This window comes from Magnolia sinica, chromosome 9 (assembly GCF_029962835.1).
Source record: "Magnolia sinica isolate HGM2019 chromosome 9, MsV1, whole genome shotgun sequence".
Classification (NCBI taxonomy): Eukaryota; Viridiplantae; Streptophyta; class Magnoliopsida; order Magnoliales; family Magnoliaceae; genus Magnolia; species Magnolia sinica.
The window spans coordinates 56631444-56651157 of record NC_080581.1 but is presented as its reverse complement, the minus strand read 5'-3'; the positions used below and the strand labels follow the sequence as shown (position 1 = coordinate 56651157).

The following is a 19714-nucleotide window of genomic DNA, read 5'->3' as shown; positions in this document are numbered from 1 at the left end:
TATAAATTTCATGGAGAATCTTTTATACTCCGTAAGAGATGCATGAGCACTACTCATGCATTCCGTTGCTGTATGCGTATCGATTGTTTATATCAATTCGAAATTTCTAAATAATGATACCCACCATGGGATGGATCAAAATCTAAAATAAATGGATAGACATACGAGCCTAATCGAGTGGCCGGTGGCCTCAAAATGGAGACCGATACACTACAAATGTTTGTAAGATAAGCTTATCTTACAAACATCTGTATATGTCACATTTTGAGTCGTTCTTCAGATCCAATTCGTTCATCACATGCATTTGTCAAGGTTTTCCCTAGTGGACAGAAATTACTCAAACCCAGTTCTCATGTGGGCCACCCCATGGCAGAAAACTTCCCCACCATTATATAATCTTAATGGGGCTACTCTCAACATCCACTACTGGTGAACTCATACACGCACGATGCGAATTCAGATTTTTTGCTGAAGAACCTTCGCTGTTGTTTTGGGTAAAACCAAAATGACCTTAAGTATGAAAATGTGTGGTGAAAAGACCATCAAAACGCACCCTTTGAGTTGTAAAAGGGCTAGAAGAGATGAGCCGAACAAAGTGACCTCCTACCAAGCTGAGATAAATTGGAGCTTGGACTCATTAGCAGACCCAACCTCAGGGACCGACCTCAGATCTCGACCTCGACCTTAACACTGAACCTGACCTTAACCTCGGCTTCGGATGCCGACCTTTAGCTCGGGAGAAAAGAATATGAGAGAATATCGTACCACACATAGCCAGGACTTCCTAGCGGGATTGTAGCTGAAGATCACACCAATCAAAGTATAATTGGAGAAATATTTGGTGGTAGACTTAAACTCTAATATGGGACCCCTTCAGCGTATCCTACAGATCTACTCAAATGTGATGGCAAACTAAGAACACCTTTAAATATTACACCCTCACCTTGAAGAGAAAGGTATGCATAACTATCCTGATTCTACTACGCCTACTATGAGTCCATACACCTAACTCGGGCATCGGAGGGTCCCTGACCACAATCGGCACTCCCAGTGCCTCCTTGTTCCCCATTAACTTGCAGGTAAGTGGCTCGTAAGAGGTGGAATAGGATCAATCGGAGTTGAGCAATAATAGTTCGATGCCGTCTATGGGAATGACAACAAAGCCAGCTAGAAGTTCCCTTTATATCATGGCTAAAAGGAAAAAAAGGACCTTAGCCACAATTATTGAACTAATCCCCGTGCTGGAAGAACAACCCAAAGATCCTTAAGCCCTAAACTTGGTTCACCACGATGACCCCCCTCTCGTAATGGTCACACAAAGATCCTACAACAAGGGTAATCTGCTCGTCTCTTTAGAAAACCAAGTCGAGGCCTTGGCTGGCAATATGGATCGAATAATATAGATATTGGAAAGACAACTACGCCCTAATCAAGGCATGGAAGTGGGAGCAACAATTGAGCAATCTTGACCCCACAGGTACCTCATGATCCATACGTAATGAAAGATCGGTCGGTACAATTCGAGTAGGCTCCCACATAGATGGTGGGAATGACCATGCTTGCCAAATCTGACTTACGCCACACCCTAGAAAAAGGAAATTGTGGTTAAGGAATTACCTCCTTAATCGAGCTCAAAAGTATTCGAATGTAGTTGAACTATTCAGTTCATGAAGAGCTACTCATGGCATCAGTAGCTTGGCTAAGGATAGGAAGCGAAAGGAAGAAGGGAAGCCCCCCACAATTAACAACAAAAAGGAAAAAGAGGATTACCAGAGTAGATGTCAGCGTGAAAGATGATGACCGGAGAGCCAATTTCACTCATATACTCCCTTGAACACCAAGCCTGAGCAAGTGCTCATAAAGATACGCAACAAAAGAATCCTCAAGTGGCTGAGCAAAATGAAGGTTGATTCCAAGAAGAGGGACAAGCGAAAATACTGTCATTTCCACTAGGACCATGGCCATAACAGTACAAAGTGTTTTGACCTCAAAGAAGAAATTGAGTCCCTCATCCAGAATGGGCACCTACGAGAGTTTGCTAACAAGAGAAGGGACAATCGACCAGACATGCAAGATGAGCAACACACATTGACCAGAATAACAACAACATGATAGGTTAAATAAGTATTATATTCAGTGAACCAGCCGGTAATGGAGACTCGAACAGAACACACATAGCACACGCTCGGAATGCGAGTAATAACAACATAGAGCATCATGTAAATCTCACCAACATGACCACGAAAGAACAAAGATTAAACCCGTACAGCTTGACCTTCACAGAAGAAGACGCCCAAGAGATACATCACCCACATGACTATGTCTTGGTAGTCACTATAACTGTAATCAACCACAAGGTGTATTGGATACTGATTGACATCAACAGCTCGGTCAAAAAAATTTTCAACACCGCCTTCGACAAGGTGGGAGTCGGGACGTCTAGATTACGACCCATCCACACTCCCCTACTCGGATTTGCAGGAGAAAAGATCACCTTTAAAGGAAGCATAATGCTACTAGTAACTGCTGGAGAATGTGCTAACCAGATGACTATCATGATTGACTTTCTTGTGGTTAATTGTCCATCAATTTACAATGTAATCTTAGGCAGGCCGTCCCTTAATATCCTGAGAGCAATGGTGTCCACATATCACCTCACGATGAAGTTCCCGATCGAGTATGACATTGGCCAGATTAGGGGTGACCAACACAAAGCCTGGAAATGCTACTTGACAGTGCTCTGAGTAACATCATAGCGATAGAGTACAATGACTATCACCTCCTTGGATCAATGAGAAGAGTCCACTAAGAAGGGGTAACCAGTAGAGGACCTCGTGCTTGTACCCCTTTGCGAAGCCCATCCAACCTACATGATTTAGGTCGACTCGTTACTGGAACCAGATCGATGAGGCAAAATCATTGGCATGTTAAAGCAACATGCTGACATCTTCACCTAGACTTACCTAGATATGCCTAGCATAGAACCGAGGGTGATGGTACATAGGCTGAATTTCGACCCCGACCACAAACCTGTAAGGAAAAAAGCGATGTGTATTTGATCCATAATAGTACGCGGCCATTGGTGAGGAGTGTAAGTGCTATAGTTTATATCTCTGTTTGTTGTCAAATTTGTGGTGCCAAAATCACTATTATACTCTGTCATATATAACTTGCATAAGTGAAGCTCTCTCAAGGATCAACATTCATGAACAAGCTAAGCTCACAAACAAGCAAAGCTCACAAGTACAAGGATCAATCTTGAATGCAAGAACTGCTCACAAGACAAGACTCAAGCTGTACTTCAAGAAGAGTACAAGGCAGTTTGTAAAGAACTCAAGACACTTTCAAGATTGAGCTACATCAAGATTTCAAGATCGATCTACATCAAGACTTCAAGGCTCATACTTCAAGGTCACTTGTTCCTAATGTTTCAATGTCCATACTTCATGGTTGAGGTTTGACTGACCATAGGTTGACCTTAGAAGTAGGTCATTTTGGATACATAAGTCGAATGTTTATTTTACATAAGTTTGGTCTGTTCTTCGACTAGTCTTAGAGTTGCTTCGACCAGTCTAAGAAATTCCTCGATCAGTCGTGAGTTTGTTACAAATTTTCGGATGAAATCTGTTAGGCTTCGACTAGTCTAGGAATCTGTTTGACTAGTCGTAGGAATAGTGTCGACTGCATCTACGACCAGTCGAAAATCTTCGACTCGAAATCCAGCGATGTGTTATAGGTTCTTCGACCAGTCGAAGGAAACCTACGACCAGTCGTAGGTGACCTACGACCAGTCGAAGGTGACCTTCGACCAGTCGTAGAACGGTCAGAACATAAGACACGATCTGCTCACCTATAAATAGTGCACGAATCTCAGAAGAAATTATCGAATTAATTAATCTATTCAAGCCAATCTTCGTCGAACTTCTGAGAGATAATTCTGTGCTCCATCTAAGCTAAGTGTGCTTATTTAATATTCTCTTTCCTTAGCTTTATTTAATTGATTTTGTTTCTGCTATTCCAATCTAATTTGATAAGAGGAATTGTTATTCCCTTTCTTTGGAATCAAAATCAATTAAGGCAAGCCCTATTTGGTTTAATTTAAAATCTATTAGAATTAGAACCATTGTAATTGAGTCCTGGACATTGAACTTGGACATTCAATCATCTACTCTGATTTGGTTCTACCGAGCTGCTATAACGAAGGAGATAATCGGTATTTTACATTTAATTATAAATTCCTTTCTGTTTTGGTTTCTTTCAAGATTTGCGGAAAAATCTTGTTGTATTGGTTATCCGAGGAGAGCCAGGAAAACTCGAAGTGGGGTTTTTAATTGTGTAAGCCCACAGACAAAGACACAATTGTAAAGGTTTTGGGTGAACCTGGGAAAACCTATTTTGTTAGTGAACGCTAATATCCCCTGTGTGAGGATATTAGGAGTGGAGTAGCATTTTGTGTGGCTGTTGTTTAACAGTTGGTGAACACACAGGCGAACCACCATAATCCCTTGTGTTGTGGTTGAATGATTTATTCTTTTAATCTTTAATTATTCTTTTGTGGGATGTATGTATGGTGGTGAATGTTGTAATCATTTAATTCAAGCATTGTGAGAATGTTGTAATAGTTTAGAATTTATTTTCTGCTATTCCTTTATCAGCTTGATATTTAATTTCTTTTAAAAGTTGTTCCAGCAAGGTTGCCCTGCCATTTTTATGGTGTATGGCTGTCCTTAGAACAATATATTTATGATTGCAATTTATTTTAATTCAGTTTGTATTTATTTCTGTATTCCTCTTCGGTTTGAGATTTGATATAAAGATCTTTCTAGAAATAAGGTTGTCCTACCATAAACTCTGGTTTTTGGTGTAAGGTTGTCCTTAGAACAACATTTGTATCAACCTCTCAAGATCTGAATTTTGAGGTTATTTTACTTTCCTGCATTGTGATTTATTTTGGCTATCATATTCTTTTTAATTCCGCTGTTATAAGTTTTATTTGGCATTGTCCTATTCACCCCCCCTCTAGGACATATAGCTAGGCCTTTTCAAGTAGTATCAGAGCCTAATAGCTCTTTTTTATTCTTGGATTTAATTCCTGAGCTAACGATTTAAGCTATTTAAGATGTCAAATTTTGATAGCCTTTCAGTCACTAGGCCTCCACCCTTTGATGGCTCCAACTATGCCTATTGGAAAGCCAGAATGAGGATCTTCCTCAAATCAATGGATGAAAATGTGTGGCAAGCCACAGTGACTGAATGGAATCCTCCTATTATGGAAGTTACTGGGGTTGATGGTTCAAAGTCTATGAAAGCCACACCATATTACCAATGGACCACTCTTCAGAAAAGTGAGAGTAGTGCAAATGCTAAAGCACTAAATGCAATTACTTGCGCACTATCACCGGATGAGTTCAAAAGAATCATTTCCTGTGATACTGCAAAGCAAGCTTGGGATATATTAGAAATGACACACGAGGGTACTACAATTGTCAAAAAATCTAAAGTCTAACTCCTCACAACCAGATTTGAAGAAATTCATATGGAGGAAAATGAAATGTTTATGGACTTCACTACAAGAAAGGGGGTTTTTGGCGACGAAACTTTTAGCGACGAAACACATTTTCGTGGCTAAAAGTCACTTTTAGCGACGAAATAAATTTTCGTCGCTAAAAGTTCACTTTTAGCGACAAGACTTTTAGCGACGAAAATTTTCGTAGCTAAAAATCGTGAATTAGACTTTTAGCGGCGAAAATTTTCGTCGCTAAAGGCTCCAAACATTTTTTTCTTTTATCAACGAAAGTTTTTGTAGCTAAAAATCATGTATGAGATTTTTAGGACGAAACTTTTATCTACGAAAATTTTCGTCGCTAAAGGCTCAATACATATTTCAGACTTTTAGCGACGAAAATTTTTGTCGCCAAAAGCTACAAACATTTTTTGTAAAAATTCGAATGGATTAGTTTTAGCTACGAAAATTTTCGTAGCTAAAAATCGTGGATGAGACGCTTAGCGACGAAAATTGTCGTCGCTATAGGCTGCAAACATTTTTTCAAAAATTTCGATTGTATTTATTTTAGCTACGAAACTTTTCGTAGTTAAAAATAATAGATAGGACTTTTAGCAACAAAAAGTTTCGTCGCCAAAAGCTGAATAAATTACTTTTAGCAACGAATATTTTCGTAGCTAAAAATCATGGATCAGACTTTTAGCAACGAAACTTGTCGTCGCTACAGGCTGCAAACAATTTTTCAAAAATTTTCAATAAATTACTTTTAGCTACGAATAGTTTTGTAGCTAAAAATAATGGATAAGACTTTTAGCGACGAAAATATTCATTGCCAAAAGCTGAATGATTTACTTTTAACAACGAAAATTTTCGTAGCTAAAAACGTAGATGACACTTTTAGCGACGAAAATTATCGTCGCTACAGGCTGTAAACAAATTTTCAAAAATTTCGAATGGATTACTTTTAGCTACGAAAAGTTTCGTAGCTAAAAATAATGGATTAGACTTTTAGCGATGAAAATTTTCGTTGCCAAAAGCTGAATGAATTACTTTTAGCAACGAAAATTGTCGTCGCTAAAATGGTTAATGAGACTTTTACCTACGAAATATTTTGTAGGTAAAAGTCTCTTTTTTAAAAAAAATATTCCATCTCAAATTTCCTGATATACACCTGTTAGAATGTAATTCATCATATTCTTCCTGATATACACCTGTTATATAATATATTTCATCATATTCACATTCACATCCATCTAAACCCAAACTACGTAAATTCATCCAGACAAAAACTACATTTATCCAAACACAAACTAGATCCATCCAAACACAAACAATCTTTTGAAAAAAAAATAAATGAAAAGAGAGAGAACATATGAGAGGTGATCCAGACAAATGAAAAGAAAAACAACCTTAACCTAAACCTATAACCTGCACTTATAGGTTTAAGTTATAGGTTTATGTTTAGGTTTTAAGTTTAGATTAAGGTTAGGTTATAGGTTATAAGTTTAACAGCTACGGATATTATTTGTAGCTGAAAGTCTGTAGCAATAGGCCAAAATTTAAAAGGCTACACCTGTCTGATTAGTGGCTACGGATTTAATCCGCAGCTATATGTTAAATAGCTACAGATATAATCCATAGCAATTATATCTGTAGCAAAAACTTCAAACAGCTACGGATATTATTTGTAGCTGAAAGTCCGTAGCAATATGCCAAAATTAAAAAGGCTACACCTGTCTGACTAGAGGCTACGGTCAATATCCGTAGCTATTTTGTACATTAAAAAATTAAATCATTTGTTCATTCAATTACCACCTGTTCATTCAATTACCACCTGTACAATCATTCATTCATTCAATTACAATCATTCATTCATTCATTCAATTACAATCCTTCATTCATTCAATTACAATTACAATCATTCATTCAATTAATTACAATTACAATCAATTACAGTTACAATTACAATAATGCTGAAAATACAAATCTTTGGCTTCATTAAAGAAATGTGCTCGACTTCACCCTGAAATTTCAACAGCTTCGTATATTCCATCACCTATAAACAGTCATCTCATTCATAAATTAGAATGCCCATTGGAGAAAAGAAAGACAGTGAAAGAAGTGCATCACGTATAACCACTTTTTTTTTCTTAATGAATTAAAAAAAAAAACTCAAAGAGGAATGAAATTGACACAAAAGAAATGGTCTCACCATATGATTATAGGTTTAGGTTTAGGTTTAGGTTTAGGTTTAGGTTATAGGTTTAGGTTTAGGTTAGGCTATAAGTTATAATTAAGTTTAGGTTATAGGTTAAGGTTTAGGTTATAGGTTTTGGTTTAGGTTTAGGTTATGGTTTAGGTTTTAGGTTATAGCTTTTGGAAACTTGATTATATGTTAAGGTTTAGGTTTAGAAAATCGGGTTCGAGATCGGGTTTAGGTTTGGGTTTTCAAGTTTAGGTTTATGTTAGAGAGTTGAGATTAGGATTAGGTGTAGGTTTGGGTTTAAGGATTTGAAAATACATTTAGGTTTTAAGTTTAGGTTTAAGTTAAAGGTTTAAGGAAAGGTTATAAGTTTAGGTTAGGTTTAGGTTTAGGTTATAGGTTATAGCTTTAGGGAATTGAGAATGGGTTATGGTTTAGGGAAAGGTTAGGTTTAGGTAATAGGTTTTGGGATTTGGGAATAGTTTTAGGTTATAAGTATAGGTATAGGTTAGGTTATAGGTTAAGGTTTAGAGATTTGAGTTTAGGATATAGGTTTAGGTTTAGGTCTAGGTTTAGGTTTAGGGAATTGAGTTTAGGTTATAGGTTTAGGGAAAGGTTAGGTTTAGGTTATAGGTTTTGGGATTTGAGAATAGTTTTAGGTTATAAGTATAGGTTTAGGTTAAGGTTAGGTTATAAGTTAAGATTTAGGGATTTGAGTTTAGGTTATAGGATTAAGTTTAGGTTTAGGTTTAGGGATTTGAGTTTAGGTTATAGGTTTATGTTTAGGTTTAGGTTTGGGTTTTGGGATTTGAGAATGGGTTCGGGTTTAGGTTATAGGTTTTGGTTTCGGTTTAGGTTATAGGTTTTGGGATTTGATAATGGGTTCGGGTTTAGGTTATAGGTTATAGGTTTTGGTTTTGGTTTAGGTTATAGGTTTTGATTTAGGTTATAGGTTAACGGTTTAGGTTAAGGTTAAGGTTTAGGTTTAGGTTATAGGTTTTTTGGATTTGAGAATGGGTTCGGGTTTAGGCTATAGGTTTTGGTTTTGGTTTTGGTTTTGATTATATGTTTTGATTTAGGTTATAGGTTATAGGTTTAGGTTTTAGGTTTTGGTTTTGGTTTTGATTTAGGTTATAGGATATAGGTTTAGGTTAAGGTTTAGGGAAAGGTAATAGGTTTTGATTTAGGTTATAGGTTTAGGTTTTAGGTTTAGGTTTAGGTTATAGGTTATAGCTTTAGGGAATTGAGAATGGGCTATGGTTTAGGTTTAGGAAATCAGGTTCAAGTTCGGGATTAGGTTTAAGTTTGGGTTTTCAAGTTTAGGTTTAGGTTTAGGTTAGGGAGTTGAGATTAGGATTAGGTGTAGGTTTAGGTTTAAGGAATTGAGTTTAGGTTATAGGTTTAGGGAGAGGTTAGGTTTAGGTTATAGGTTTTGGGATGTGGAAATAGTTTTAGGTTATAAGTATAGGTTTAGGTTAGGTTATAGGTTAAGGTTTAGGGATTTAAGTTTAGGTTATAGGATTAGGTTACGGTTTAGGTTTAGGTTATAGGTTTTGGGATTTGAGAATGGGTTTGGGTTTAGGTTATAGGTTTTGGTTTTGGTTTTGGTTTTGGTTATAGATTTTGATTTAGGTTATAGGTTTTGGTTTTGGTTTTGGTTATAGGTTTTGATTTAGGTTATAGGTTTTGGTTTTGGTTTTGGTTATAGGTTTTGATTTAGGTTATAGGTTTTTGAATTTGAGAATGGGTTTGAGTTTAGGTTATAGGTTTTGGTTTTGGTTTTGGTTTATGTTATAGGTTTTGATTTAGGTTATAGGTTATAGGTTTATGTTAAGGTTTAGGTTTAGGTTAAAGGTTTTGGGATTTGAGAATGAGTTCAAGTTTAGGTTATAGGTTTTGGTTTTTGTTTAGGTTATAGGTTTTGAGATTTGGGAATAGTTTTAGGTTATAAGTATAGGTTTAGGTTAGGTTATAGGTTAAGGTTTAGGGATTTGTGTTTAGGTTATAGGATTAGGTTACGGTTTAGGTTTAGGTTATAGGTTTTGAGATTTGAGAATGGGTTCGGGTTTAGGTTATAGGTTTTGGTTTTGGTTATAGGTTTTGGTTTAGGTTATAGGTTTTTGAATTTGAGAATGGGTTCGAGTTTAGGTTATAGGTTTTGGTTTTGGTTTAGGTTATAGGTTTTGATTTAGGTTATAGGTTATAGGTTTATGTTAAGGTTTAGGTTTAGGTTAAAGGTTTTGGGATTTGAGAATGAGTTCAAGTTTAGGTTATAGGTTTTGGTTTTGGTTTAGGTTATAGGTTTTGGTTTAGGTTATAGGTTTTGAGATTTGGGAATAGTTTTAGGTTATAAGTATAGGTTTAGGTTAGGTTATAGGTTAAGGTTTAGGGATTTGAGTTTAGGTTATAGGATTAGGTTACGGTTTAGGTTTAGGTTATAGGTTTTGGGATTTGAGAATAAGTTCGGGTTTAGGTTATAGGTTTTGGTTTTGGTTTTGGTTATAGGTTTTGGTTTAGGTTATAGGTTTTTGAATTTGAGAATGGGTTCGAGTTTAGGTTTAGGTTAAAGGTTTTGGGATTTGAGAATGAGTTCAAGTTTAAGTTATAGGTTTTGGTTTTGGTTTAGGTTATAGGTTTTGGGATTTGAGAATGGGTTCGGGCTTAGGTTATAGGTTTTGGTTTTGGTTTTGGTTATAGGTTTTGATTTAGGTTATAGCTTATAGGTTTAGGTTAAGGTTTAGGTTTAGGTTATAGGTTTTGGGATTTGAGAATAGGTTCGGGTTTAGGTTATAGGTTTTGGTTTTGGTTTAGGTTATAGGCTTTGGGATTTGAGAATGGGTTCGGGTTTAGGTTATAAGTTTTGGTTTTGGTTTTGGTTTTGGTTATATGTTTTTGAATTTGAAGATGGGTTATGGTTTAGGTTTAGGAAATCGGGTTCAGGTTCGGGATTGGGTTTAAGTTTGGGTTTTCAAGTTTAGGTTTAAGTTTAGGTTAGGGAGTTGAGATTAGGATTAGGTGTAGGTTTTGCTTTAGGGAATTGAGTTTAGGTTATAGGTTTAGGTAATAGGTTTTGGCATTTGGGAATATTTTTATGTTATAAGTATAGGTTTAGGTTAGGTTAAAGGTTAAGGTTTAGGGATTTGAGTTTAGGCTATAGGTTTAGAATTAGGTCTAGGTTTAGGTTTAGGGAATTGAGTTTAGGCTATAGATTTATGGAAAGGTTAGGTTTTGGTTATAAGTTTTGGGATTTAAGAATAGTTTTAGGTTATAAGTATAGGTTTAGGTTAAGTTATAAGTTAAGGTTTAGGGATTTGAGTTTAGGTCATAGGATTAGGTTTAGGTTTAGGTTTAGGGATTTGAGTTTAGGTTATAGGTTTAGGTTTAGGTTTTATGTTTAGGTTTAGGTTTAGGTTTGGGTTTTGGGATTTGAGAATGGGTCCGAGTTTAGGTTATAGGTTTTGGTTTCGGTTTAGGTTATAGGTTTTGGTTTAGATTATAGGTTTTTTAGATTTGAGAATGGGTTCGCGTTTAGGCTATAGGTTTTGGTTTTGGTTTAGGTTATAGGTTTTGGTTTTGGTTATAGGTTATATGTTTTGATTTAGGTTATAGGTTATAGGTTTAGGTTATAGGTTTTGGTTGTGGTTTTGATTTAGGTTATAGGTTATAGGTTTAGGTTAAGGTTTTAGGGAAAGGTAATAGGTTTTGATTTAGGTTATAGGTTATAGGTTTAGGTTTTAGGTTTAGGTTTAGGTTTTGATTTGTGTTATAGGTTATAAGTTTAGGTTTAGGTTTAGGTTTAGGTTATAAGTTTTGGGATTTGAGAATGGGTTCGGGCTTAGGTTATAGGTTTTGGTTTTGGTTTTGGTTATAGGTTTTGGGATTTGAGAATGGGTTCGGGTTTAGGTTATAAGTTTTGTTTTTGGTTTAGGTTTAGGTTATATGTTTTTGGATTTGAGGATGGGTTATGGTTTAGGTTTAGGAAATTGGATTCAGGTTTGGGATTGGGTTTAAGTTTGGGTTTTCAAGTTTAGGTTTAAGTTTAGGTTAGGGAGTTGAGATTAAGATTAGGTGTTGGTTTTGCTTTAGGGAATTGAGTTTAGGTTATAGGTTTAGGGAAATGTTAGGTTTAGGTAATAGGTTTTGGGATTTGGGAATAGTTTTAGGTTATAAGTATAGGTTTAGGTTAGGTTATAGGTTAAGGTTCAGGGATTTGAGTTTAGCCTATAGGTTTAGGTTTAGGTCTAGGTTTAGGTTTAGGGAATTGAGTTTAGGTTATAGGTTTAGGGAAAGGTTAGGTTTAGGTTATAGGTTTTGGGATTTGAGAATAGTTTTAGGTTATAAGTATAGGTTTAGGTTAGGTTATAAGTTAAGGTTTAGGGATTTGAATTTAGGTTATAGGATTAGGTTTAGGTTTAGGTTTAGGGATTTGAGTTTAGGTTATAGGTTTAGGTTTAGGTTTAGGTTTTATGTTTAAGTTTGAGTTTTGAGATTTGAGAATGGGTTCGGGTTTAGGTTATAGGTTTTGGTTTTGGTTTAGGTTATAGGTTTTGGTTTTGGTTTAGGTTATAGGTTTTTAGAATTTGAGAATGGGTTCGGGTTTAGGCTATAGGTTTTGGTTTTGGTTTAGGTTATAGGTTTTGGTTTTAGTTTTGATTATATGTTTTGATTTAGGTTATAGGTTATAGGTTTAGGTTTTAGGTTTTGATTTTGGTTTTGATTTAAGTTATAGGTTATAGGTTTAGGTTAAGGTTTTAGGGAAAGGTATTAAGTTTTTATTTAGGTTATAGGTTATAGGTTTAGGTTTTAGGTTTAGGTTTAGGTTTTGATTTATGTTTAGGTTATAGGTTTAGGTTTATGTTATAAGTTTTGAGATTTGAGAAAGGGTTCGGGTTTAGGTTATAGGTTTTGGTTTAGGTTATATGTTTAGGTTTAGGTTATAGGTTTTGGGATTTGAGAATGGGTTCGGGCTTAGGTTATAGGTTTTGGTTTTGGTTTAGGTTATAGGTTTTGGGATTTGAGAATGGGTTCGGGTTTAGGTTATAAGTTTTGGTTTAGGTTTAGGTTTAAGTTATAGGTTAAGGTTTTAGGTCATAGGTTTTGGTTTAGGTTAAGGTTATAGGTATAGGTTAAGGTTTAGGTTTAGGTTCAAGTTTAGGTTATAAGATATAGGTTTAGGGAATTGAGAATAGGTTAAGGTTTAGGTTTAGGTTTTGGGTTTAGGTTTAGGTTTTAGGTTTTAAGTTAAGGTTTAGGTTTAAGTTAAGGTTGAGGTTTAGGTTATACGTTAAGGTTTTAGGTCATAGGTTTTGGTTTAGGTTAAGGGTATGGTCCCTGCAAATACAGATATAAACACGGCCATCCGACGCAAATGACAGGCCCTTCCAATGCTGTCCATAAAAAATGGACAGCTTCATCATGGTCATAATAGCGGTTCCCTCTTTCCAGGAAACCCCGCTCTTCCGAATAGCTCCGACGCACATTCGGGTCTGCTCCATTAATTTTGATCAAATACATAAACACGGCCTGTCCCAATGGCTAGGCCCCTCCAATGCTGTCCATAGGAAATGGACAACTTCATCATGGTCATAATAGCGGTTCCCACCTTCCAGGGACCCCCGCTCATCCGGGTCTACTCCATTAATTTTGAGCAAATTTAATGGAGCAAATATGTAACCACTTGGTCCAAATACTTACTTTATAAAAGAAAATCTCCCCTGTTTTCTCAAATTTTTCATTTCGATCTTTTTTAGCCCAAATCCACGTCAATGCATGAGAATCATGCATAAACATGGATTTTAAGCAAAATACAGGAGGAAAATTACAACATAGATATCATGCACACGATATCACATAATGTATTGTTTGATGAACTACACATGTGCATTCTTGACAAGACATGTACCAGATGCTTGAATCTGAAATATGCAGCTCCAACCCTCCCACATGCAACATCCACCTGAAAGAATGCGCATAACCGTCATGCTTGAGTAATCAAAATAGGAATGTACAAGCAAAACTATAAAATCAGAGATACTCACTGCATTTTCAAGATCTCCTCCATAGTTGACGATTCATTCTAAAGCCCTTCTCCCTCCTCCTTTACCCGGGCTTGGGACCGGCAATGCAAGGAGTTGCATTGGCAGAGTTAAAAAAGGGCTTATGCTCCATCAAGAAACCCTATAAGCTACTAAGAAATTTCCAAACCATAGTGACAGATGATTGATTTGCAGGATGAAGGAAATCCGTATTAAATCAATCAGTACAAGGAAAAAAAACAAATAGATTATGGTTGCTACAAATATAATCAACAAAAATGGCAATATCTTTGCATTGTTGTATATCAAGAAGCTTCACGGTATGCTAGAAATTCATCACTCACAGTAACAGATAATCAAAATTGCTATAAAAAAAACTGTAACTTGTTTATATAAAATATTGAAGTTACAATCCATAAATGGTTTAACTCTGATTCTTGAAATTCAAAATGTTTAGTAGTTCCAATCATGAAAGATTCAAATTGCCACTTGAGTTCTTTGGAATCCATACAACAAAGAAACCCAACTTCAATTCAATGAAATTATCAATGAAAATAAAGAATTATGCATGAAAAAATGTTAAAAAATTGAACATTTTTCTATGGCAGTCTTGCTTTGCGCCAAAGCCTCAGTTCTTCCGATAAGCTTCACGTCAAATTAATGTGTATAATAACCATCAGTCATTTTTCAGCAATGATTCAGAATAAGAAAGAAAGAACAACCATCATACAAAGGTGTAAGACATGCAAAGTTGTAGGTTATAGAAAACAAGAATCATGAGATAAGTGAGAGTGAATCGGCATACCTTCTGCGAGAAGTTTATACAACTTTCTTTGGTATAATGCTAGCTTATAAAGAATACAAGACAAGCATTTCCCTGCGGGTGTTCACTTTAATAAAAGGAAAAAGGATGCAGAAAAATCTGTATCGTTCACTCATCAGATGGGCCCACAAGCTACCAAACAAATCCAAAAAAGAAAGTCTTGGTTGTGCCATCTATCTTGTTACATACACTGTGAACCATTAGGTATAGAAGTAATTCCTAGTAGGCAAAAGATCCTTGGAGCCTATAGAGATTTATTTAACCTAGAATGTTAAATACAAAATCCCAAATAATGCCCAAACAAAGGTTTGACTCAATATTTATGGAAGTTTTATGACAATTTAAACATAAGGCACAATACCAAATTGAAGAATAAATCAAGTATTGTACTGCTAAACAGATCAATACATTTTATTTTCAAAGAACTATCAATGCAAGAAATCTCTACTTGAACACAATGCCCAAACCTTTCAAAGTCTTATGCAACTTTCATCATTTTATTAAATCAAAGTCAAAGAAATAAAGCACATCATGTTCAATTTGAAGAAGATGATCCACTTTTGCATGACATCCACTCTGAGCAGTTGCTCCAGCTATTGTTGTGAAATGGGTCGAAAAATTTAAGATTTTCAGTGACCACATCCCAAAAAAAATCAATCGAAATACCCCAAAATCATGCCTTTGAGCGGTAAAGGATTGATCACAATAGAAGCATCAAGACAACGAGGGATTTCAAAATCCAGAAACACGGATGCTAACAAGATCCATCAAATCAAACATGCGAAACTATAAAAGAATCGAGGCAAGTTACATTTCCATGTTTACCTGCAGTAGTAAGCATGTCCTGAGTAATTCCATGTCTTGGTTGCACCAAAGCAATTAGCTAATTATTCCAAAGGAGTTACAAGAGATTTAGAAGGACCATGAATCAATTTTTCATGAACAGTGACATATAATGCAAAGGAGTTTTAAGACAGTACCTGTATTGCAATAATGAACTCTGAAACCAAGAAAATCTTCAAATTCACAATAGCCCACACCTTTAGCAGCAAATTGACCAATTAATAGGACAATACAAGTAAAACTTAAGTAACAAAAATGGATGAAAAACAACATAAATTATCATTTTATTCCATCTGTAACTGAAATTTTGCATGACAGAAGGAAGAAACATTCCTACAGAAAACCAAGAAATTATACTTGGACACTCGTACTCAGAGGAACCTTGCAAAGTTAAATGATGAACTTTATAAAGTCCACCAAATCATGACTCGCAATATACAAGAAGTTCTTGGTGTCGGTGAAAAATTGGATCCTAAGTTCATCCTGATGTTTTTCTTTTACATGGGCTCGGTCATTATGTATTAATGATTTGTCTTAGGCATTGTTTGTTTGTTTTACACATTTTGTGGAGTGAAACAGCTTTGTGTTTGTAGATGATAAGTAACACCAAATCAAACAGCTAGACAAGGCTTCAAAAAGCTTAGATCCCTACAATGCTGAAGTATGGAGAACAAATCCCAAATCAAAGAAAGTGCCTTACTAATCCCAATGCAACTCTATATGTTCTTTCAAAAGATAAAGTCCAAACAAATCTGAATTAGATAGACTAACCAGTCTGAGAAAGCAGTCAAAGAAGGCAAAACATGGAAGCAAAGCACCTCAACTAATTCAGTATTATGTACAATTCCACTTCCATGAGGAGGAAATACATCTTATAGGCTTATAGCAATACAGAATGTTCAGTTGGGGGGTTAGCCCAACAATATGAATGAAGTGGGGGCTGGCTGTGGTTATTTGTTCTTTCATGAATTGAAATAATTACTATTCAGTTCATTAGAAAATCCAAACACAAGCTGAGCTAAGTGTAAATATGCGCTGTTTGGCGAATCCTGAGCTCTTGATATTGAAATACAAAAAACTTTCAAGCCACTGGCAAGCATATGCTGTTTGGATGAGCTTATGTTTCTGATTTCAGCTGGTCCTTTGTGACTTACAATCCAACAGGCAACAGCTCCCTTGATAGAGAGAGCTTCAGGACTACAAGATGGCACGCTTCCCATCGGGAATGAGATAAAATAGCTATACATGGAGTAACAAAAATGCAATGGGGATTTTTCAATCAGAGTGTCAAGGGTTAGAGAGAGAAGATTTAGGTTTGTTGTCAAATTAAAGCTAAAGGGACCTTCAGAACAACGGAAAACTGGTTCCTTCAGAAAAAATAAAAAGAAAAAGAAAGCTGTGATTCCACAAGGAAAACTTACTAAACAAATGAGCAGAGACAACAGAGAAAGAAGGTGCTCTGTAATTTAAAGGACAAAAAAAAAATGTACTCATAACATAGAACATAATCATATAATTATAGACTTTTTTCTACAAGAATGGCAACATGGAATCCTTACTGGACATAGGGGTATCATGCATCTGAACACCTAATAGACTATCATCTTAAAGTGATAAAACACCGAAGAAATCCTCGCTGATAGCATGGACAAATTAGAAAAGATACTGTAAAGAACAAGAGGCAGCAACATCATATGAACATTTCTGAAACTCTGAAAGTGCAGAACTTTCTCAAAAACACTAATACTTCCAATGAAAAACAAAATCAAACTTTGGGAAGATAGCAACTTTAGAAACCATTACCAACAAACAACAGTTCGAACAAAGAATAAGAGAATAACTGAGAACTACTAGAATAAATGAAATACAGCATACAAAATGGCAAGGGAAAAGCAACGTCACCAAGAGTCGCTCGACCTGATCCTCACCATTAACTCAAGCCGTTTAACCACTAACAATGATTCTTCAGCTTTCTCTTTAGCCAGTGCAGCCTCTGTTTCAGCATGTTGCTTAGCAAGGTCTGCAGATTCCAGGGCGACCTCCAACTGCTTCAGATGAGCACTGATCTCACCTAACTTTATCATGCTATCAATTAGCTCTCTGCATCACATACAAAAGAATCCAATGATATATGAGAAAGTCTAAAAGCATGTGCACACCCAAAGTTCAAGCGATATCTAAAAACCTCACAAGCTCAGACACCACCAAGCAAGCTAATTATTTGTATGGAATGTTATTTAAAAGCAAATTTTGCTCCTTCAACCTAAATTAAGTTTTTTTATCGACCCCAGACCCAATTCATTCAAACATATGGTGCAAAGTCATTAAAGTATATATGCCATGATCACAACTGCATCAGCCAGCAACTGGCAGCACTCTTATCCATTTTAAAGCTAACCCAAACATGGCAAGATATGTATTTGACAATATTGTAACAAGGGAAAGGACATACTTCTGTAAACTGGCAAATTTTCTGGGTATATCATCAGAACATGAAACATCAGGGATCTCTTTCAGCATTAATTTCCAAGACATCAGTTCATCCTCCAACTTCCTTACATTCAGCTGGACCACTTGTAGTTCAAGTAAATCCTTTTCTGCCCTCTCTCTGCGGCTCTGTTCAACGAAAAAGAAGATGACCAATAGTATAATATTCAAGATATTAGCATGGAAAACCTGATGTGTGGAACTTCCTGATCTTTTAGCTACTGCAATTGTGCCCACATGTCTGCGAATTCTTCTCATCATTCTCTTCTCCACAAAAATCACCAGACAACCCAATATAACCCCTTCCCCAAACCACCACTAACAATGCCCATGCAACTGCATTGGTAAAATGTAACCACTGCATTGGTGACAAATCGATCAGAATCAAAGCCATGCCGAAGCACAGAAGCGTGAATCTCCTTACCCAATATCGGATGCGGAAGCGGCACCAACGACAAGGCTTTCAAGAGGGAGGAGATGGTGAAACTGTCAGGTTTAAGGGCGGGTTTGAATGATGCCAAGGACGAGAAGAGCCTAAGGGCTTCGGAGTGCTGGTCATGTGAAGAATAGGCAATGAGCATGGCGTTGAAAGAGAAGATATTTTTGTGGGGAATTTCATCGAACACCTTGCGGGCGTGATGGATTTGGCCGGATTTGGAGTACATGGAAACGAGCTTTGAGGCGAGGAAGTTTTCGGGGATGACCGAGAGGAGGATGAGCCGGGCATGGATCTACTTTCCCTGGAAGAAGAAGTTGTGGTTAGCGCAGTGCTGTAAGAGATGGCCGCAAGCCCGGTAGTCGAAGAAGCCATTAGAGTCGATGAGAAAGAGAGAGAGAGAGGTGTGGATTTTGGGGGTAGAGAGGACGTGCAACTTTGGGGATTTTCGGATTTTGGGGGTAGAAAGGGCGCGCGATTTTGGGGATTTCCAGATTTTGGGGAGAGATGGAGGGACGCGGTTAGCTAGGGAAACGGATTGACTACTCTCCCTGACACCACCCAATGGCTGGTGGTCGGTGGTTTTTGGGCCCCACCATGATGTATTTGCTTCATCCATTCCGTCCACATATTTTTATAAATCATTTTACAATATGAGTAATAAAATGAGGTATATCCAAATATCAAGTGGACCACGTTACAGGAAACAGTGTTGAATGAGGGTCGACCATTACAAACATTTTGGGGCCATAAAAGTTTTGGATCGAGCTGTTCTTTGGTTTTTCTATTCATCTGGGCATGTATTACCTAATCAACAGATTGGATGTCAAATAAACAAACTAATGGGCCTTATGAGGATTTGAATGGTGGATATCCAATCACTATTGTTTTCATGTGTTATTGTCCACGTGAGATTTATATCCATCTCATGTTTGAGGTCAACTCATAAAATGATATGAAAAAATGGATGAACAGAATGGATGAAATGCATACATGATGGTGGGGCCCTCAGAGCACTGACCACTAGCCACGAAGCTAGTGGCGGGGGGAGTAGCCAATCCATTTCTGTTAGCTACAGAGGACAAAAGTGGCCTACGTCCTACCCCTGCTCGGACCATGATCGGTCCATCAGGGCTCTGTGAGGCCCACCGTTATGTAATGATTTTATTCACACTGTTAATCTATTTTATTACATCTATATACAGTAGTATGCAAAAATTGAGGCAGGTCCACGGCTCTAGTAAGCCACACCAAAGGAAGCATCAGTGATAATGATGCACACGGTTGAAACCTTTGGAAGGGCCACCATGATGTATTTTTTACCATCTAACCTATTCATAAGGTCATGTAGACCCGGATAAAGTGAAAACACAAATATCAACTT

The 19714-nt window shown here is 36.7% G+C and overlaps 1 protein-coding gene across 1 annotated transcript; it reads right to left on the bottom strand.

Annotated features, from left to right (window-relative positions):
* Positions 1-15217: 15217 nt before the first annotated feature.
* LOC131254997 (putative pentatricopeptide repeat-containing protein At3g13770, mitochondrial) lies at positions 15218-18559 on the bottom strand. Its single transcript, XM_058255698.1, has 6 exons — positions 18185-18559; positions 17860-18023; positions 17336-17507; positions 15545-15604; positions 15390-15447; positions 15218-15318 (listed from the first exon to the last, which is right to left on the bottom strand). The coding sequence occupies exons 1-6, from the start codon at positions 18557-18559 to the stop codon at positions 15218-15220; spliced, it is 930 nt and encodes a 309-aa protein (XP_058111681.1).
* Between the last annotated feature and the right edge of the window lie 1155 nt (positions 18560-19714).